Source organism: Cibotium barometz, chromosome 17 (genome assembly GCF_041138505.1).
Source record: "Cibotium barometz isolate CiBa-2024 chromosome 17, ASM4113850v1, whole genome shotgun sequence".
In the NCBI taxonomy this organism is placed as follows: domain Eukaryota; kingdom Viridiplantae; phylum Streptophyta; class Polypodiopsida; order Cyatheales; family Cibotiaceae; genus Cibotium; species Cibotium barometz.
In genome coordinates, this window is record NC_141062.1 from 37,611,742 (window position 1) to 37,634,237 (window position 22,496).

A 22,496-nucleotide genomic window follows, 5' to 3' on the forward strand; every position below is an offset into this window, starting at 1 on the left:
ATTCCCAGAGAGTTAGGCCTGTCCATCTCTCTACCCGCGCGAAATTCTACATGGAATATCCCATTTGGCACCTTGAGGTGTGTTAAGGCCCTTAGGACAAACATCACATTGGTAAGGGTTTGTTTAAATATGATTATCCAAGAAGTGTGAGTAGGACGCTTCAAGCAAGGGAATAAAGCCCCAAAAAGGCCAAGTGTCTATACCCTCTCTCTCTTTCTCTCTCTCTCTCGATATCGCTCCCTCCTCCTCCTCTCTCTCTCTACACACACACACGCACGCAAGTAATACAACCACATTTGCCCTCATTCTTGTATCAACAAGGATGCAGAAAAGCAAGAAGCAAGATAGGAAGGAAGAAGAGGCGGGAAAGCAAAAAGCAAGATAGACAGAAAAAGGCGGGAAATCAACATTCTTCTGCTGCTGGATGGCGCCCTAGGGTTTCGTTTGCACCACTTCGTTTTGATCAGACAAGTGTTTTTCATTGCCGCCATTGCTAAACTACACAGGTACAACGTAGTGGTGTTTTCCCTTTTCTCTTTGACAGCATAACGCTGCATGGTCATGCATACAACAAGTAAATAGGTTTCTGATATAATCTGCAATTGCATGGGGGAAAAAACCTTTCCTTCTGCATTAGGCAGGGTCAGAAAAGCAAAAGAAAAGGCTCTGCTTCCATCAGGTAGCGAAAGAAGCCAAGGAAAAAAACTTTTCTTTCGTCAGGTAGGGGCAGAAAGGCAAAGCAAAAAAGCAAGCAAAAAGCTATAGAGAAAGCAAGAGAAGCAATAGAAAAAGCAAGGGTAACGGTAGCTTTTCTTCAATAGATTATCACCATGTATGCTCAATCGCACAGGGCTAAAGCCTAGCATGGTTATGAGTACTTTCTGGAAATCTAAAGCTTTGTAAAGCTCAAATCCTTACACTGTGTTATAACTTGGATTGCATAGAATCGATAGAATGCCGCTCCTGAAGAGGAAGGCGTATGCCCTCAGTAAGCCTCCGCATGATCTGCAACCGCATGAGCGTGTTTTCCAAGTGCGGTTCACCAAGGAAATCTTCAGAGACTATGAGTATCCTCCCGTGTTTTGTACATTATCATGACATGCACATGCTTTCGATTATCAATGAAATTTCTTTATTACAAAGAAGCAAACTTGACCTGCATGTGCACATGCATACATACATACACACATACTTGACTTATCATAATATAACTTAGGGGCAAAACGTTGCTTGACGTGCTTCCATTGTCATTCTTAACATTTTCTCACAAGAGAGTATTTGAAGAAATTAAATCTGTATTGCCAGAGACTGTGGACATGTAAGGTAACAGGCAAAACCAATTTGACATATGAGGAAGCTCTGGTATCAGAGCGCAAAGCAACGGAGAAAGTACAGCGGTTTCCTAAAGAGTTTATGGGACCAGTGCTGAAGCGTGTCCAATTCAGTAAGCAATACAGCTACCATCTTTGAATTGCTTCCACTCAGTTATGTCTGAAAGCCTTTGAAATGAAAGTTGCTTGTCATGCTTGTTTGTTTTTATATGGTTCAGCGCATTTTTTGCCGGACTGTCCTCTCATTGATTTGGTATCACCCTCTTGCATGTGTGATTCTTTGCCTTTCGCATATGGCTTGACAACCTCAAAGCTTTTTCCATCGACATCCATGTCATGGAACCTTTTGCATTACTCAATAAAAAGCATTAAGTTCAATCACGTCCTAGAGCAGCTTGTATCAAAGCTACTTAGAGCAGCTTGTATCAAAGCTACCTTGAAGCACTGCGAACCCAGACTTGCACATACACATGCAGTATTGTGAAAGGTTCCAGTTAATGTTTGATATTGGAGAGGATGTTCTTAGAATTTTTATTTTGATGAGTAGTGTACTGTGTCAGTGTAGAATTTTGCTGATTCTTTCATGCCCTGTTTTTACTCAGGTGTCCTTCGACTTGATGACCTCGTGAACACAATTATTAAAGATTACAAAAATAACTTTGTGCCTGGTGATGAGCTAGTTTATTTGCAAGGAAACTCATCGAGACTGTGCAAGGTGATAAGGGTGATCGAGGAGTGCAGTAGCAAAAGTGGTATTGCTGCTTATGAAGTAGGGTGGTTGGATAATGACAAGAATGTAATAAAGACATCTGTGGAGTCATCAGACAAATTAGCAAGGAAGAAGAATCCCTTCACAAGGGCGCTGTTGAAGTCTTTTATTCGGGAATCAGTTAGGGATAACATGGGGAGGAGTGCACCATGGGTGGTCCATGAGAAGCTTTGTCGAGAGTACAAAATAACAACAGACCCTCCAGACAAACTGAATAAGTTCTTTGTAAATCAGGAGCCAGCTTCTGAGGAGGCCAATGGAAGTGGCAAAAGATTGTCTGTAAGCTTTGCATTCATGACCATGACCTTTGCAACTTCTTGGCTTATATGAGCTTTAGGCCTCTTTTTGATGTTGACATTTAAAAGCCCGCTTGGGCATCCATGTGCAACAGACTGAAGATATAGAACTGGAAACTCATGTCCCCACAAAACGTAGAAGAAGGGATACCCTGAAATCTGGGGATGGAGGTATCAAGATGGACAATGACAAGGATAAGGCTAAGAAAGGTAAAATTGTAGTAGGTACTGTGTTGCTATGGTTGAGGAACTAGTCTGCTGCCTTACTCAGCAAGCATTGCCATATTTGTGTGCAGTTGCAGCTGTGAACATTCAGCCTATCAAGTATCCAATAGACGATTCTCTTGTACGATCATCTGATGATGACCCAGCCTTCACAAAGAGGCCCATCCCATCTTCAGATTTTCCCCTTCCAATGGATTGTATTGGGTCTCTGCTGATGGTCTGGAATTTCTGCCTCTTATTTGGTAAGGCTATTCGTTTGTTTCCATTCTCTCTGGAGGAGTTTGAGAAGGTTTTGGAGTGCAAAGTAGAAGACCCTGTGCTATTGAGAGAAGCACACAATGCCTTGCTTCATTCAGCTCTCAGTGATCCTGCCGTCCATCAATCATTTGCACAGAAAAGGAAGCGGAAAGTAATTGTAAGTATCTGCAACTAGAGCTGTGTTTATAACTCTGAACTTCCCCCCTTTTCCTGCATTTTGGGGTTTCCTTGCAGAAGACGATGGTTTATGGTATTGTCTGTGCAGGTTTCTTTGCAGACTTGGAAAGACGACCTCTCAGATTTTCTGGAATTGGAAGGCTCTGAGAAACTGGCACAGCATTCGGCAACCATTCGGAATGGAAGTTATAGGCAGTTGGATCCCTCTGTCAAACTTGACATTCTATGTGAACTGGTGAGCCACAGCCTTGTTTCCAGTGTTGTCAGAGATCAGTTGGATCTTATTGTAGAAGAAAAACAGGCCATTTCTGTGCAGAAAAGAAAAGAAGAGGTGAAAGAGACGAAGAAAGGAAAGGAGGTAGAAGAGAAACATGCCCAAACTAGTGATATAGCTCATACTTCCATGAAAGCCAGCACAAGAGTGCATCCAGAAGATAGTGACTCTGATGGAAACACAGATGATGGAAGGCCTAGCTATACTAAACCAAATGGCCTTCTTGATGGAATCAGCAAAAATGGCGCCTCAAAGCAGTTGGCACTCAAGACTAAAGCAGCATTAGAACAAGCAGAGGAGGACGACGATGAAAGAACTGAAGAAGATGAAGTTCGGCAGAAGCGGAAGGCTCAAGCAGAAGCATTGAGAGAGCGCAGGCGCCAAGAGAAAAAAACGATCGAACTGAAAAGAAGGGTAAGTGTTGACAGGTTTCATGATGTTGAACTCATATCAGGGGCTTTACAGACAGTTCTCTGGTCCCTGAAAAGGGTAGATCTCACTTGCCCATCCCTCATGGACGGGGGATTTCCTTTGTCCAGTCCCTGACGGCTGCCGTCGTCTGATGGGCAGGAGACTGTTAAGACCTTTTGATGTAAAAGGTCATTATGAGAAGAGTTTTGGAGTATGCCCTTTATGACTGGTTAATGCTTGTTGCTGCTACATTCACAGCAAGAACAGCTTGAAAGGGAGATGGAGAAGCGAACGGTAAGAACAAATCCACTAGGAATAGATAGAGACTACAACAGGTATTGGTTTTTTCCAAGGGAAGGGCGGATATTTGTGGAGGACAGGGAATCAACCAAATGGGGATACTACAGTGTAAAGGAAGAGGTTTGTTTCCAATCGTATGTTTCACCTTTCAGGTTTGCTATCACTTGTTTTGTTTGGTTTTGTGTAACTTCATGTCTAATGCGAATTGCTACCTTGTCCAGCTTGAAGCATTGTATGGGTCTTTGAATCCCAAAGGCATCAGGGAAAAAGCACTTCAAAGGCAGCTAGATAAACATTACACTAAGATCAGGTGAGGCCCAGGGTGTGGCTAGCTTACAAATCCATCATAACGTGTACACTGAGTTTGCTCATGTGGCTTTTGGTGCCAGACTTAAAGGCCAGCTTTTACTGATATTTGAATGGGCTTTCTACAGTGATGCATTACAGAGGAGAAGTAAGGATATTGCCCATCGGTTTGCTATGGAGGATTCTTCTGTACGTCGATCTTCCAGGGTCAAATATGCACCTCAGCAAATTGGTGCTTATAAGAACAAATATAGGAGCTCCTGAGCAACTTTTGACCCTGACAGTTTTGTTTGATCGAGTAGTTTTACATTGCTGAAGCCAGGGCATCCACTATAAGGCCAAAAATGTAATACAGGCAATCAAGTGATGCGATTGCTGTATATCGGCAGTCTGTTTTGCTGAAGGTTTAGGGGGCTCCAGCATGAATTTTTACTCCCGAAATGTGCATTTTTTCCATGCAATGCTGTCCCTTCCAATTCCATTGCGTCCATTGTGGTACCTTGCCAGGATTACTAGGCTTCCATTCCTCCCACAAAAGGAGAAGGGGCATTGCTTGCTTGAGTTCCTCACAATTTTGATGTTAACTGAAACGATGTTATAGACAATTTTTCTTTTCAGACCTGACAAGTCATTACAGAGCAAAGTATTGCTCCTGGTTTAAAATGGGATGGATGGATCTTTTTGCTTCAGCGTATGTAAATCTGGATGGTTAGGTTATGGCATTCCGTACAGGTTACATCACCAACTCAGTAATTGAGCCAGGTCAAAATCCCTTCCCTTATATTATGGCGAGGTGGGGACCAGCCCCACCCTCAATAGCTGAGAGGCGTTATTACATCCAAGGACTCCTGATACATCCCATGAGACCTTTGAAGATCACAATTGTTATCAGCTACTGGCCCTCTTTGCTGAGTGTTAGCTTGAAATGTGGCCAGGAGTAAAAAAATTGACCAAAAATTGTCATCAGAGATTCAAATTAAAAGAGCTTCAGAGATCTTAGATTGGGATACATATAATCCATAAGTCCGATAAATGTTAAAGAAACCATTTGCCATATGAAATAGGCCCACAGGAGCCCTACATATCTAGTGACATGGGTAGAATTTATCCCGTCTCTCCCTCCAAATGGAGCACAAAACATCAATGTCCATCTCTTATGGTGGCCCCTTTCTATGGCACCAAAGTATGACCGGATCTAGAGCTGTTGGGTGGAGGGTTTGAATCTGAGGAGAGAGAGAGAGAGAGAGAGAGAGAGAGAGTGTTGTGTCCAGCATTTTCCTAATTATTCGAACCACAAGTTTGAATCTATATAACATCACTTTCTACACCCAGGGAGTCTAAGGCACCTCCCAATTGTAGAGCCCAAGATTGTGCCTCTATGTAAGATCACCCTTGAGCATGGGAAAGTACATCAATGGCATCATATATATCCCCATGGAAGGTATCGTTGGCATCCCATATTACCAATGGTATTGCCAACCATGTGCTAGATCAAGTTTAAAACCAATCTTAGCAAATGAACACTCTAGACTTCTCTTTAATTGGCATATAAGTAGGATCCACCCTTAGGTACCATGGAAATTGTGTACATAATGATTGAAGTACTATTGCAGCTGTTGGTTCTCACACTTTGGTTTCGCACCAAGCTACTCCTCCATGGATATCACCTGTACTACTTTATGTATATGGCTCTTATCTCTTTTGGGTGGTGTTTCCTCCATGTGTGAAGACTTCACACTTTGGTTTCACACCAAGATACTCCTCCATGGAGATCACCTCATCATCCTTAGTGTGCTACTTTATGTATATTCCTCTCATCTATTTTGGGTGATGTTCCCTCTATGGAGATCACCTCATCATCCTTAGTGTACTACTTTATGTATATGCCTCTTATCTCTTCTGGGTGATGATTCCTCCATGTGTGAATACTTCTCTAGACAAGTAGATTTACATTGAGGTTCTCAAGCATTAAAGAATGTTGCATCATTTAGGTATGTGTGCTCTTGAGTGACTCATTTCCATGGGTCCTTTGAATCTTTAGGATACACAAAGTCTTCATAATCTATCATCGGTCCTTGTATCAACACCTTGCCTTGTAAGTTCTCACCTCTTTGTATATGGTGCTTACAAGGTAAATATTGGTGTATGTGCCGGTGCTTATGGGGTAAAGGATCAGTGTACTGGTGTACCTATGTGCACACACTGGCACTATCGTTTTTAGCACCCGGAGCATTGATTTTGGTTCAAGTAGAGATCCTCCTCTTCTTTCACCCTTGTTCAAGTCAAGAGCTTTAAGAGCTTACCCTAGCCTTGCCAAATCAAGTGGTACCTACATCTATCCTCAAATTTCCTAACCATGGACTAACACTAGATCCACTATTAGAGGACTCTCCAAGTCCCCTAAACACTTGTGATTGCTGCTCTACATGTGGGGCAACATCAATACTTCTTATATCTAGATCTTGTGTTACCTTCACCAATGCATACAAGCTACATCTAGGCTTGTGTTACCTTCACCTGTGCATACCAATGCCATTACTTATTATATCTAGATCTTGTGTTACCTTCACCAGTGCATCACCTCATTAAAGATAACATTTCTACTTAGTTGCATCTCATGGGTGGTATGGTTATAACATCTATAACCTTTCTACTCCAAAGCATTACCATGAAGATGTATTTCTTTGCCTTTAGATCCAATTTTATTCTCACTTCATTGGGAACATGCACATATGCAATACACCCAAACATTTTTAAGTGAGACACATCTAGTTTTATGCTTGCAAACTTTTATTTAGGCATTATGTGATGAATAGTTGTGGGGTCCTATTCCGAATGTATATAGTAGTGCTATTGCTTCTACCTAAAAATAATTTGGCATATTCTTTTCAAACATCAAGGCACCTCTTGATCCCCTACTTTCTCAATAAATCATTGAACTCTTCGGAAAAATACTCTCCCCCACCATCCTTAGGAATTTGATATGTATACCTTTTTCCTTCTTGACCAAGGCATTAAATATTTGAAAGTAAGAAAATACCTCACTTTTCTTCTTCAACAAGCTTGTACTACTGTGGATGTTGTATCTTGTAGTAAGATAAGAGATAAACACTAGTTTTGGTTTGGTTTTCCTTTTTATGAACTGGATTTAGCATAAGACCTTCATGGTCTTCATTTATGTATTCACGCGCATTCATCTAGAACTCTCTCTCTCTCTCTCTCTCTCTCTCTCTCTTTGTGTAGTGAGATGATAGTTTCTCTCTCATCTCTTCTAGTGTGTGATCCCTCATCTCTCTAATCTCTAATGCTCTGTAGGTAGTTCCACCTTGAGTGAGCGGCTGTGGGGATGCACTAGTGTTAAAGAGCAGTGCCCATCTATGTATTGGTGAAAAATTACGTTTGAAAACAAACAAAAAATGGGGAAGGGGAGAGAGGTAAGATGGTGAGAAGGAGATGGTGGCTTGAATGAGGAAGAAGTGCATGTTTATGGGGGGTTGGAGATGGGATACCATAGAGTCAATGCTTAAAGTCAAATCCTTGAGGCGCTTTTGATCAAGTTAGATCTTGGTCTCAAGTAATGTTGGGTTGCAATGGATTCAAGCCATAAAGGTGCTATAGGACTCAAGTGCTAGAGTTACACAATGGACTCAAGGGGGATAGAGTTATCTTGTTTTAGCTTTAATGCTTAAGTCCTAGAAAAAATATTGGACTCAAGTCCTAGAGGAGAAAGTCCTATCGGTACTTTCTATAGCTTTGACTTAAGTCTTGGAAATCAATTCCTAGAGTTGCACCATGGACTCAAGAAGGCTAGAGTTAGCGTTCAGCTTTTGTCTCAAGTTCTACAAGTGCTCTTAGACTCAAGTCCTAGAGGTACTCTAAGTATCAAGTCTTATAAGTTTCTATGGGCTCAAGCCATAGAGGTGCTACAAGACTTGAGTCCTAAAGTTTCACCATGGACTCAAGGGGATAGGGTTATTTTGTGTCAACCTTTGTACTCACATCATAGAGAATCTCTTGAACTCAAGTCCCAGAGTTGATCTATGACTCAACTCCTAGAGGTGTATATGGTAGAGAGAGCTCTAGGACTTGAGTCTTGAAGTTTCTCTTTTATGATATAGTCTCAAGTACTAGATGCTATCTTGGACTCAAGTACTAGAGCTAGCTCTAGGACTTGGGTCTTGTAGTTTCCCTTTTATGATATAGTCTTAAGTACTAGATGTTATCTTCCATATCGTAAACACATAGTCTACTATTGGACATGCCAAAAGTCAAAACTAGTATCTTCTCTTCCTTCATTATCTCTCTTTATCCTTGTTTTCATCTCTCTCTCTCTCTCTCTCTCTCTCTCTCTCTCTCTCTCTCTCTCTTGGCTAAGATTCAATGGAGTATTTGACTACTAGTGATAGTTGAATAATTTAACTCTTCATTGAAGTCTTTAGGAGTTAAGGTTATTATGGCTACTACGAGTCAATGGAGTATCTGAGTACTAGTAACAATTGAACATCTTAACTCTTCATTTTTGGTGCTTAAGATCTGTACAGAGGTTGTGTTGATTGCTTAATTTGAGAATTAGAGAGTTGATAACTAAAACCACACTTGATGCATTAACAAAAACTTATGGATGTACTTTGGTGGCCTAAACAAAAAGTCAAGATGCCAAGTTATTATGGCTTTTAATATGAGTATTGAGACTTCAAGACATTTTCTCGCACAAGATTTACACAAGCCATCTAGTGGTTATTGGAGCCTTTATTCATTAATTGCACCAATCAAGTTTTATCTATGAAACATTTTTGAGAAAACTTAGGATTTGGCTTTGAAATTTGTGTCAACTAGTAACAAATTATTACTCACAAGCAACTAAAAAATTTCAAATTGTGAGTGGATCATCAAGACCAACTCTTTAACCACAAATTTGATGCATGTATATTTTGGTATACTACAGTCAAATTGCCTTTGATTTTCCATTTTTCCATTTTTGCATTTCCCTTTAGTTTTACATTTTGTTTTACTAAATACTTTCTCACAATAGCTAGACATGTTTCTTATTTTTTAATACTTAAAGTATAGGATATATTAAGGTTTTTTAATCCTAGTATGGCCCAATAAACATTATGTCATGTAGGCATTGCTACAAGGCTATATGTATGTCTTGGTGCAACTTCCAATTTTGTTGATTTTTTTATAAATTTAATGTGTTTGCATGCCCCCCACCCCCCAGGAAACCCGAAATCCCCCTTCAGTATCTTGGGAATGTGGCAACTTTTCAAATATGGGAAACCTCCTCATCTCTTTTCCTTGTAGTGTCTCTTGGGAGGGGAGGGATGCTTTGGAGATTCATTTTGTTTATCCTTATGGTAGGTGGGTGCTATTTTTGGCGAGCAGTTTTGCAAAATTGGTGAGCGATTGAAATCGTAACACATAGGTACCTCTTGTTCCCTACTCTCTTTCACTCTCTCTCTCTCTCTCTCTCTCTCACACACACACACACACACACACACACACACACACAATTCACATGTAGACTCTCTTTGCAAGATATCGATAAAAGTCGCCTCCATACATGAGATATTGAATACAAAATCCATGGAAAACACCAATAAGTGTGCTTGGTTGAAATCGTAACACATAGGACGTTCTCTCTCTCTCTCTCTCTCTCTCTCTCTCTCTCTCTCTCTCTCTCTCTCGATATTGACACATGTACACACCAACACATTTCAAACTTTTGCAAGATATTTCACATGTAACACATGGGACATTTCTCTGTCTCTTTCACTCACTCACTCAATCACTCTCTCTCTCTCTCTCTCTCTCTCTCTCTCGGGATATTGACATGTGCACACCAACACATTTCACACTTTTACAAGATATTGATAAAAGTTGCTTCTATACATGAGACAGTGAATACAAAATCCATGGAAAACAACAATAAATGTTTTTGGCAACCAATCACATGGTCATCTCCATGACGCATATTCCATGTGAGGCACTAGCACTACTTGAAGTTGCATGATCTTGCTGATTTGTGTTGCGTCATGGAGGTCCCCCCCAATTCGAATAAGGATATGGGTTGTTCATGTTAGGCTATGGTATACCATAAGGGTATGGCATCATTACTGGTGTCATTTCTACTCCTGGTGGTGGTGGATAATAAGCAAGTTGTTGGGTTGTATTGGTAGCTCTAGGTGGTGGTGGATAGTAAGAAAGTTGCCAAGCTGTAGAAGTAGCACCACGTGGTACATATGAAGCATGCCTTGGCAACCATTGGGGTTGTCCATGCCAAGGTTCCTTCAACAAACTTTGAGGTTGTGTGCTTGCTTGAATATTTTTCTTGGATTCTTTACCTTGAAACCATGTGGAACCTAGGTCTATGTGCACATCTTGCAAATGAGCCAACTCCTGATTATAGCACATCCAATCATTTTCTATGCTTATATAATGTTGGCGAAGCTCCTTGCATGCCTTAGCCATGACACCAATGCCTACAAAGCAATCAAGTACTAGTTCCCTCTCCATTGTGAAAGTACCAATGAGCCACCTACCAAAATGAAGAAAAACTTAAGATCAATGTCTTATATTGTATTGATGCATTACCAATAAAAAGCATGTAGTGTTTATTCTATACCTTGTAGTCTCAACGGGTCGCTCAACTGCACCCCATAGTGGTGTCCGCCTAATATGAGTGGATGCTTTCCTTTTAGGCAGATTAACTCACTCAGAAGGTGAGTGTAATGTGTAAACCCAGAGGTCCTAGGTAGATGCATCCTTACCGTTCACTCTCATATATGTTGGAGGTTGGATGCTTGGTGGGTGTTAAAAAAACACCCTAACAATTAACATTTTTACCTGCACATTCATGACATCATACAATAATGATTTAGAGTTTTCTTTTAATTTCCCAATACTAGAGGAAAACAAAGTGGTGGTTCATACCTCTTTAAAATCTATCTCGTTAGAGCGATGGTAGCTCTCTTGCAACTCAAGATACAAAGTGCATTGTAGAGCAAGATCATGCGCTATGGCTATCTCCACTATGTCACCAAGATGAACACCGATGCAAATTCCATTCTCTCTTAAGAGCTCATTGGCAAGAACACATGCACCCTCAACAAGCTCTTTCTTCTAAATGTTCCAATGAGGGACTAGCGGAGTGTCCTTATCTATAAGGTAGCCCTATTGGAAAATCTACCCACACCATTGAACATCCTCGCAAAGATGAGGGCTAGCTTCCTATATTTTCGGACTTGTTCAAGCCCCCAACAAACTTTGCTAGCCTATTGTAATGCTTGGGAGCCGCGTTAATATTAGAACCCTGTTGGAACTAGAAATAGTTATGTTCAAAATATAAGTTGGGGTTTTCATGGACTTAATGTGAGATGTTTCTCCCAATTATATTGTCGACTATACCAGTGATGATGGTTCCCAAAATAGTCATGTTCTTTGGTGATATATTTTGAAACACTTGTATAAAAAAAAATAAAACATGGTTACACAATTAAACACATGCTTTAAAGGAAATGATTAGAACAACTATAAAAGAAGGTCAGTGACCATTACTACTTAGAGGATTGTTGAATTATTTGTGTCATTGTCTTTGTCCTCCTCCACCTCGTTATCTTCCGTGTGATCGTTCTCCTTTGAATCATCATCCTCCTCCTCATCTTCGCTTACAACCTTTATTTTCTTTGTGACTTTCTTGCTTTTTTTTGGGACCAATTCTCTCCACATTTGACTTGCCACCCTTTTTTTTTGGTGCCAAGATTAGTTGCACCTTTGCCTCACCCACTTGCACCTTTTGCGACATTTGTAGGCAATGCTTCCCCACTCCCTACCCTGGTTACACCTTTCTTGCCTTGGCCTATAGGTTGCTTGGATCCCTCAACTCTAGACCACTTAGGTTGATGTAGATCTGCTTCACAAAATTACTTCAAACAAATGGTTAGCATGGAGCAAGGCATGCAATATATCACATGGAGCAAGGCATGGATAATACCTTTCCACAAGGCCTCCTCATTATAGGGGGTATGTCCCATTGGCATAATCTAACCACCATTGGAGCAAGGCATGGATAATACCTTTCCACAAGGCCTCCTCATTAGGGGGGTATGTCCCATTGGCATAATCTAACCACCATTGGCACAAACTCCAAACCTCTTTTTCGAAAAGTTCTTCTATCCAGATTTCTGGATATATGCCATTATCCCCAACCTCAGTCAACACCCACTCATCGTGGGATGACGAAGCTTGGGGAAAGATACTATGTCCTTCATCAAAACCCACCACCTGGTAATAAATAGGACAATTCAGAAGTAGTCTTATCAACATACCTATACCTAGTGCACAAGCTCGTAGAATGAAATATTTTGTTCTAAGCTTACCCATATATGGTGCGTCTTGCTGTACACATGAGGTGTGGTTGAGTAGATGCTTTGATCGAAGACCGCATTGCTTTTTGCCAAGATACAAATGAGGTGTCGAATTGTTTTTCTTTGTAATAGCTCAAATAATTTGTTCGTGAACCTCCTGCACAAGATTGGCTTCTCTTCTTCCATTTTGCACTTCATATCAAGTGATGTGGTTATTAAGTGATGCCAATATATGTGCTTATTGAAGAACACACGAAATGCAAGTTCTCCACATTGTATACATGCAGTCTTCATGGCACTCTCCTTTTGCAATTATTTGAACCAACTTACTCTTTTTACATAACAGACTAGACTTACTCAATTGGAGGCAAGCTTGAGTGGGCAATAAGTTGCAGCTTCTCTATTGTGAATTGTTGCTGCTTCTCATGCCAATCCTGGTACTTAAATATAACATCAAAGAAATCCTTTTCATTTGTAGGACTTGCGATGGCTGTAAATGTGTATCCCTTTTTCATGAAATTTAGCTCTGTTTCCTTCAAGTAATTCTGGTACACTTCCTTCTCATCTTTTGTGTGTTCTCCTTCCTTAGGTAATCCTCTAGTTTTAGTGTGAATCATTTTCTTAAATTCATCTTGAAATTATCAACCAAGATGGAAAATTATAAGAGGATTCAAGCTAAAATTGGGGTTAAAGAAAATTAGAGCACAAATATTACCTGAAAAATAAATTGGGACAACAGTGCCATTGGGACACTGAACCAACTTGGTTTGCCCACTTTTTTTTTATTTGTTGCAAATAACTATTGTGGTCGCCCACTTCCGTTCATCCTCTCTTAGCTTTTGCAGCAGAAGCAGAGTATTTGGATTTATAAGACCGAAATGTTGCATAAGAAAAATGCCATGGCTTGGTGTGTGTGGAACATGCACACAAGTGACCCTGATGAAAAACCATTAATTAACATCTTCAGAGAGAATACAAACATACAAGACATCGAACCTCTTTAAACACTTGTGAAATATTTAAATACGTGTTAAGATTTGCAAGATTCATTAATAACTATATCTCTTCTTCCTTTGTGAAGGAAATGACGTGACACCGAACTTGAGGATACATATCCTTCGAATGTAACCATTCTATGTATCCGAGAAAATGAAGAAAATTATATTGGAGCTTTCAAGAAAATTAGAAAACATTTCAAAGAAAGAAGTTTGAATTTAACTTACTTGTTTGCATGCATTGAAGCCATGACACAAGTCTATGGTTTCCATCCCAAACAACTAAATTTTTCTTGGCAAGGTGAGTTCACTTCTGTGTTTCTTTGAGCTTTTCATCAAACATATTCGATTGTTGCCACCAAATCCATTTTTCCATCTCAGGTTCTTAGGGTTATGTTCTTGGGGGGCTTCCCCGAGAAAACTCTTAGAAATAATGAACTCTCCCATTGGTGGCACATAATCATGCCTATTGAAGCTCTCTTTAAGTTCCAAAAGGTGGTTGTTTGTAGTTCGAATGGCTAGATTCACACAAATGGAAGTCTCACATCATCGACAAAGTGTGAAGACAACTAATCTTGCAACACCAGCTTCCCAAAATTTTCAAGTAGGGAGGGCAAGTTCTCGTCCTCCTCTTCCACTGATTGCTTGACAACCCTTTTTCGAGAGCTCTGTGGGGTAGAGGAGCTTGCTATAATTGTTTCTTGGACCACATTTGAGACAACCTCACTTGGCCCTGCATTGTCAGTGCCCTTGGACAATGTCGGTTGAGAAATGTTAATGACGTTAGGTTGACGAGCTTTTCGAAATCGGGTTGATGAAGCCATTCTGCAAATGAGTTTAAAGTCTAGTGTAGAGGTGAATTTTGTGTATTAAGAGTGTATTACGTGAGTGCGTTTTAGTTTGTATGTGTAAACCTGAGTGTACGGGAGAAAGAGAGAGAGAGAGAGAGGGGGGGTAGTGACGCATGCAAGACGTGAGTATATGTGTACATGAGTGTGTTTTAGTATGTGTAGGTATACATGTGTGCGTGTGCGTGTGTGTGCGAGAGAGAGAGAGAGAGAGAGAGAGAGAGAGAGAGAGAGAGAGAGAGAGAGAGAGAGAGAGAGAGAGAGAGAGAGAGAGAGAGAGAGAGGTAGTGATGCATGCAAGACGTGAGTGTATGTGTACATGAGTGTGTTTTAGTATGTGTGTGTATACGAGAGAGAGAGAGAGAGAGAGAGAGAGAGAGAGAGAGAGAGAGAGAGAGAGAGAGAGAGAGAGAGAGAATCTCATTTACAACGTGAGTGTTCAAAAATGAAAATTAACAGAGAGAGGAAGTCACCTCCTTTCTCCTGATGCTGGTCAATACAAAGATAGAGAGAGATGCATGCAAGACTTTAGCTTAAAAAATAAAAAAAATAGAGAGAGATGGCTTTATATACAAAAACAATTTAACCATGGTTAAATCTAACCCTACATGAACCCTAATCTAACCATGGAATCATTATGAGCTTGTTAACTTATGAGATTGTATGTGTGATTATGAGCTTGAATGATTTAATGAGTTCTTGAGAGCCAATCATCAACTTCTATTATCATAGCCTGCATTAGAAAGGCCAAAGAAGTGAAGTAGGAGAGAAAGTAGACTTGGAGTGCAATTTTGTAACAAAATTGCAAAGTTGCTTTGTTTCTTTTTTGTACAAAAATATTCTTGAAAAATTTAAATTCACTCCAATTGGATGAAGTTAAAAATCCCCAACTCCACACTACCTTAAATACTCACCAAATATTCTTGAAAACTTTAAATTCACTCCTAAATTCATTCCAATTCGATGAAGTTTAAAACCCCCAACTAGATACTCACCATTTTCCATAAGTACAGATAAAAAATTAAGAGAAGATTGGCTACTTGAATGGGAAAGAATTACTCAACAAAAGAGTGTGTGTGTGTGTGTATGTGTGTGTGTGTGTGTGTGTGTGTGTGTGTGTGTGTGTGTGTAAGCTATCTTACATAAGTATAAGCAATTTTCAAAGTTTAAACTATTTAGATTATATAGAATATTGTTTACATCTTCAAGCATCAAAGGATGCTAGGTGGAAGACCTTCGGAAGAGGAGAATCTATACTTGTGTTAAAAGGTTGGTTTTCTTTCATATGATAAAAGGTTATATAACCAATAGGTAAAAGCTATCTTACATATAACTATCCTAGAAAAAAGAGCCTTAAAGATGAAAATTGGCTACTTGGATGGGCCAAAATTACTCAACAAAAGAATGTGTGTGTGTGTGTGTGAGAGAGAGAGAGTTTGATTTTAGAGAGGAGTTTGATAAAGAGGAGGGAACATACTCAATAAAAGATTGGACTTGCTTTTTAATCGAATTTTCTACCTTGTAGCTTTGATGGACGTTGTTGACAATGACCATTGTAGACGATTGTGGGAGGAGGTAGCAATCCCGTTGATAGCAACAACGAGCAACGAGCAGGCGGGCAATAGCGAGAGGAAGACGATAGCGAGCAAGCGGGCGATAGCATGAAAAGTTGAAAAATTAAGGAACCAACCAAATAAAGCGAGCACAGTCTTCTTAATAGGATATGATGTGGAAGTTAGCCTCTTGTTGTCTTTAACGCCGCCTTGGACGTGGATGCTGCCTTCGTCGCCTTGGATGTGGATGCCACCTTTGTCGGATTGCACAGTCTTAAGCCTTTATTATGTGGCAGGAGGTAGACGCATTGGTGCTTGCATGCTACAACTTACAGAGTAAGCCATTGGGAAGGGGATCAACAAACGCCATTGAACTCAAGTCAACTAGAAGTGCCTAGGGGAGAGACAAACACATTCAGAAATAATATGTCATGAGATGGTTGTCGCACAAGATACATAACATGAATTTTAGAAGACGTTGTAAAAAGGATCAAGACAGCACTAGATATAAATGCACAAGTTACACAAGTGCATGTGTTTCAATCCTTCAAACATGAGGCTTTCACCATTGAGACGTTTGGAGAAGGTTCTCATGTGGGAAGTTATGATGTGCATATCAAAATGCATCCATCATGCTCATGTCCAGATTTTTTTGGGAAGGGTCAGCCAACAAAAACCCTACTTAGCATGCAAGCACTTGTACTTTGTGTACATAAGAGTCATGGGATTGAGCCAAAATGAAAATATGTTTATTCACCAACCAATTTTGACAGAAAGGGAGGTACTTGAATGTCTACGTAGAGAACGAACCTACCCTGAATTGGTTTAGTGGATAATTCATGTTCCTAATTTAACTTCAGAAATGTATGGGATGTGCAAAAATGTTCGGCGGTATCATTTTATTGGAACAATTTCCATGGAGTAATTTTATTTAAGCTTGTATCATTTTATTGGAGTAGTTTTATTTATTTATTTATTGAGAGAGAGAGAGAGAGAGAGAGAGAGAGAGAGAGAGAGAGAGAGAGATGCATAAGTGCTCTACTATGGAATCATAACATATGCATAGGTGAAAGAGAGAGAGAGAGAAAGAGAAAGAGAGAGAGAGAGAGAGAGACACAACTAAAGAGAGAGAGAGAGAAAAAAGAGAGAGAGAAAGAGAAAGAGAGAGAGACAGAGCGATAGATCGAGAGCCCCCCATTATTAAAAACGTGCTTGCCATATTTGGGTTTATGCTCGCCCGAATTAGCTTGCCACAAAAAAAATCCCCCATGGTACATAGATCACCAGACCTAACATGCATCATGAGGTTTGGTAACCCACTATCCACCTATAGGATCAGAAACCCACACACTATTAGCTAAACAGTCTCCATTAAAAGGACTACCACTTGAAGAACTGTATTAACAATGATGTAGGTGGTACCGCTCTGCCCTTCAGGGTAATCCGAAGAGGGACTCATCTACCCTTTGGAATTCAGCCAATTATTGATGTCTACAGTGTTGAGACTGCACTTCTAGGTGAAACCAACTATCAGTGTTTATGGTGGCTAATGAATTCTCTTCGCGTCAGACAAGCCCACAAATACAAGAATTTATGAGTTCATGATTCCCACTACTACAGGGTTCCTTTGTCTCCTATGCTTATTGAATAGTTGATTAACTGTGTATATAACCAAGTACTAACTCATACTACACCTCGCTCGACACATGTTACATAGAAATACCCCCATTAGCAATCCATGCCAATAAAATGTATCACAATTTGAATTAAAATTTTGTTAGCATTTAAATTCAGGTTAATTGAGATTAGATTGAAGAAGATCATAAATTAAAAGCTAGGTTAGTGTGGATGGCTTGTAACCCGAGGTAATAGGTTTGATCCACGGATGCCTACATTGCATGGTGCTACCATGTACCTCGTGAACCAGTAGGTGTGTGTGTGTGTTTGTAAAAAGGGTATGCGGGACCCTCATGTAATAAAAATTGTTCAACTTAAAAAAAAAGAAAAGCTAGGCATCAATAAGTTCGAAAATTAATGATATTGTATTTAGGTTGGGGGATTTTCCAACCCTTGCTCACATAAGTTGCTATATTATATTATGATTTTATAAATAGCAATTTGGATGGTATCAGGTGCGCGAAAAAGTAAAATTTAATTAAAAGAAAGTCGTTGTCTGGTGTAGACTTTCAAACTTTATCTGAAACGCACAGGCGTCTTCACTGAGCTTTGAAGTATGAGCACAGCTTAATTGAAGATGAAGAAGAAAAGAGCTATGGCTTCCTCTCTCTTCCACCTGCTTTTCTTCATCGCAGGAGTTTGTTGCAGCTCTGCTGCCTCCGACTCTCACGGCTACAAGCTTGTCTCAATCGCCCACCACGGCACCTCCCTGGAGGCCACTCTGCAAGCAATCGAGCCCTCTGCATCCAACTATGGCCCTGACATTCCCTTCCTACAGCTGCGAGCAAGGTTAGTACCCACTTCAGCCCTTCCTTCTCCTCGCTTCTTGCTTTTTCTGTTGCTTCTTTTTTTCCCCTGTACGACCTGTTTGATCTTGCTTTTCTGTACAAGCAAGATTACCCACCTCTTGTACTAGCTTTCATGCGCATCATCAAGCTTTGTTTTGCCACAGCTATGAGTCTCCGGACCGCTTCCACCTGCACATCACAGACAAAACCCAACCCAGATGGGAAATACCCCATTCAATTCTACCCCGGCGTCACACCCATAGATTGCTCACTCCAATGCCCTCCAATGAGTTCCAATTCTCCTACACAGAGAACCCCTTTGGCTTTGCTATCACCCGGACATCGTCTGGAGAAACCCTCTTCAATTCTACACCATCTTCTTTCACATCAGATTTCAACAACATGGTGTTCAAAGACCAGTATTTGGAGATCTCAACATCCATTCCGGAGTCAGCATCTCTTTATGGGATCGGTGAGAGTACCCGCCCTGCCGGTTTCAAGCTTTCACCTGGCAGCAAGTATACCCTGTGGGCAGAAGACGTGGGGAGTGTGAATCCCAACATCAACTTATATGGGTCCCTCCCCTTCTACATGGATGTGAGGAGCAATGGTAACAGCCATGGAGTTCTCCTGCTCAACAGCAATGGCATGGATGTGCTTTATGAGAGCAGTCACTTGACTTACAGGGTGATTGGAGGAGTGCTGGACTTCTACTTTTTCTCAGGACCTTCTCCTCTCTCAGTTATGGAGCAGTACACAAGGCTTGTTGGCCGGCCTGCACCCATGCCATACTGGTCTCTTGGTACATTTGTCAGCTCTACTAAACCCTTCAGCTTTGTGTTCAAATTACTACATGATGTGTTCTTGAGAGTGTTGGACTTGGCGTTTTCTGTTGATGTTTATACTGCTTGAATCTCAAACGTGGTGTTCTTACTGAGCTGCTTCTCTTAACTTTCCAGGTTTTCATCAATGCCGTTATGGTTACAAGAATGTCACTGACATTGAAACAGTAGCTGCAACATACAAAGCAAAAGACATTCCTCTTGATGTTATGTGGAATGATATAGATTACATGGATGCTTTCAAAGACTTCACAGTGGACCCAATCAACTATCCGGCTGACCGTCTGAAGGGTTTTGTTGACAAGCTTCATGCGAATGGTCAGAAATTTGTGATGATCATCGATCCCGGTAAAAATAGATCCTGAACCGTTGCTTTCTCCCTCCAAGGAGCCTATTTTAAACCTACTGATTGTGCCTGCATGGATGTAAAAGGCAATGCTAATGTTTCTATTGACTTTGCAGGCATCAAATATGAAACCAATTACAGTACATATCAACATGGTATGAAGAAAGATATTTTCATTAAGGACGCTAATGGCGAGAACTACCTTGGCCAAGTGTGGCCGGGGCCAGTATATTTTCCCGACTTTTTGCATCCCAATGCTGACTCATTTTGGACGGCTGAGATCTCCAATTTCCACCAAACAATACCCTTTGATGGCCTCTGGATTGACATGAATGAGATCTCTAATTTCTGCTCAGGCATAAGCTGCACATTGCCAACAAACTCCCCCTGCCCCATCCCGGACGACCAAACAACATGTTGCCTTGTATGCAGTGATGCTAACCCAACTCAATGGGACTATCCTCCATACAAAATCAACAGCTCAGATGTAGAAAGGCCACTTGGTAACAAAACCATAGCTACAAGTGCAATCCATTTCGGGGGAACCCTAGAATATGATACCCACAATCTCTACGGTTTCTCAGAGGCCATAGCCACCAACAGAGCTTTAAGATGGACTCTCAAGAAGAGGCCCTTCATCTTATCGCGGTCTACTTTCATTGGATCAGGAGCTTATACCGCCCACTGGACAGGAGACAATGGTGCATCATGGAACGATCTAGCTTACTCCATAGTCAGTGTGATGAACTCGGGATTGTTTGGCATCCCAATGGTGGGTGCTGACATTTGTGGGTTTAGTGGAGACACCTGGGAAGAGCTTTGCAACCGCTGGATTCAAGTGGGAGCTTTCTACCCTTTTTCAAGGGACCATTCAGACAAGTTTTCGAGGAGGCAAGAGCTCTATTTGTGGGACTCTGTTGCGGAGTCAGCTAGGAAAGCGTTGGGTCTCAGATACCAGCTTTTGCCATACCTTTACACTCTTGTATATCAAGCTCACAAGATGGGAGCTCCCATGGCTAGACCCCTCTTCTTCCACTTTGCTGATGATCCATCAACCTTCACAGTGGATGCCCAGTTTTTGTTGGGTCAGTCTATACTAGTTTCTCCTGTCATGGCCCCAAACACAACCTATGTAAATGCTTACTTTCCAGCAGGCACTTGGTACAATCTCTTCAACTACTCTCAAGCCATCATCAATGCAGGCATGGGTTCCTATCAAACCCTACCAGCTCCTATGGATACAATCAATGTTCATGTCCATGAAGGCTCCATTTTGCCTCTGCAAGAGGCAGCCTTAACGACAGTTGCAGCTAGGAAAACGCCCTTCACTCTTGTGATTGCATTATCTTTGAATCCAGAAAAACAAGCAATAGATGAAGCTGAGGGAGCTTTGTTTCTTGATGATGGAGAGAATATAGAGATGGGTTTGAAGGCAGGAAGGTCCACTTTGGTCAATTTCAGTGCAAGCAGAGGTAATGGCATTTTCCAAGTAAGGTCTGTTGTGCAAGAGGGAAGCTTTGCCATGGATAATGGGTGGGTGCTGCAAAGGATAGTGGTGTTGGGCGCCCCCTCCATGCCCAAGAAGTTGCAAATCAATGGCGAAGATGCAGTGCAATCAGTGCAAGTGAAGAAGGCAGACCGTCTCGTTCTTGAGATTTCTCAGTTGGATCTTCCCATTGGCAAACCCTTCTCTCTGCAGTGCATCATAAAAGAATAATTTCATTAATTTTTACCCTTCTCATAATTTTCTCTCTTTCTCTCTCTCTTTCTCTCTCACACAGTTACGCAGTTTTGGAGGGTGTAGTGAAAGGCCTTGGGGAGGCCTTTCCGTAGAGGAAAATGGGGAGCTCGCGCTAGCTAGTGACCCATTTTCCTCGGTAAAGGCCAACCTTGGCTTTTCCCAACCATCATGGTCTTGGGGGGAGCGGAACAATTTTTTTTAATTCTCCTTGTTGATGTGGCAAATTCTTATTAGCTCTCTATTTTTTAACATTCCATGTGCTGATGTCTCAAGGTTTTATTGGCTTCTATTTTTTAACACTTTGATTGCTTATGTGTCATCAACTCATTTGCTTTCATTTAGTAAAATTCCCATTGTTGATGTGTCAATATCTTATGGTGCATTCTTTAAAAACAAAGCTTGTTGATTTGATGGTTGGGATTATTTTCCCATGACCGAAGACCATGATGGTCCTAGAAGAGCCTTGATCTTGTTTTTTAAAGGTTGTGGGCCTCTCTTGAATGCATGGCTATCGTTGATTTGGCCAAGCATCTTGCCACTCACTCCATGTTGATGAAAAGGGGCACCGAGTCGAAGTAGATCACTAAGAAGTGTGAAAGGGCCCATTGGATCCCAAAGAAGAATGCCACCAAGAAGTCATGAAGCTCCCACTCGATCCAAGGAAGAATGCCACATATTTATTGATTCACACAACACATAGATATACCACAAAGGTTTTTCACACAAGGTTTGGGAAGTCCTTTAATTATATGATGACATAATAGCTTTGCAACTTGATACTCACTAAGAATTTTCACAAAGGATCTCAAGGATTTCTCACTTTTTTTTATAAAGGGTGTCACAAGGTTTTAACCTGTAAAGGCAAACGAAACGTGTTTCCTAGGGTCCCTAGAAAGGAAAGGGCAACTAGGAAGACTTGTGAGAGAGTCTCCACTCTCTTTTTTTTCGAAACCAAAAGGGGGCAATAGGATTTTTCAACGCCTCTTCACTCAA

The 22,496-nt window shown here is 40.9% G+C and overlaps 2 protein-coding genes across 4 annotated transcripts; both read left to right on the top strand.

The window, feature by feature from the left end:
* The first annotated feature begins 203 nt into the window (after window positions 1-203).
* On the top strand, window positions 204-4,974 carry LOC147629963 (uncharacterized). Of its 3 annotated transcripts, none has more exons than XM_086811513.1 (11): window positions 239-506; window positions 638-797; window positions 945-1,067; window positions 1,272-1,444; window positions 1,934-2,379; window positions 2,492-2,606; window positions 2,693-3,036; window positions 3,145-3,744; window positions 4,000-4,161; window positions 4,263-4,351; window positions 4,476-4,974. In XM_086811513.1, the coding sequence occupies exons 3-11, from the start codon at window positions 955-957 to the stop codon at window positions 4,609-4,611; spliced, it is 2,178 nt and encodes a 725-aa protein (XP_086667639.1). In that variant the 5' UTR covers window positions 239-506; window positions 638-797; window positions 945-954; the 3' UTR covers window positions 4,612-4,974. The 3 variants fall into 3 exon arrangements, with proteins under 3 accessions (XP_086667640.1, XP_086667639.1, XP_086667641.1); XM_086811515.1 differs by having other exon boundaries at window positions 638-720; XM_086811514.1 differs by lacking the exon at window positions 638-797 and having other exon boundaries at window positions 204-506.
* Window positions 4,975-18,286: 13,312 nt separating this feature from the next.
* LOC147629964 (putative alpha-glucosidase Os06g0675700) lies at window positions 18,287-21,713 on the top strand. The gene is made up of 4 exons (XM_086811516.1): window positions 18,287-18,575; window positions 18,739-19,376; window positions 19,534-19,764; window positions 19,879-21,713. Exons 1-4 carry the CDS (start codon window positions 18,364-18,366, stop codon window positions 21,477-21,479), a joined length of 2,682 nt encoding a protein of 893 aa, XP_086667642.1. The 5' UTR covers window positions 18,287-18,363; the 3' UTR covers window positions 21,480-21,713.
* Window positions 21,714-22,496: the final 783 nt, after the last annotated feature.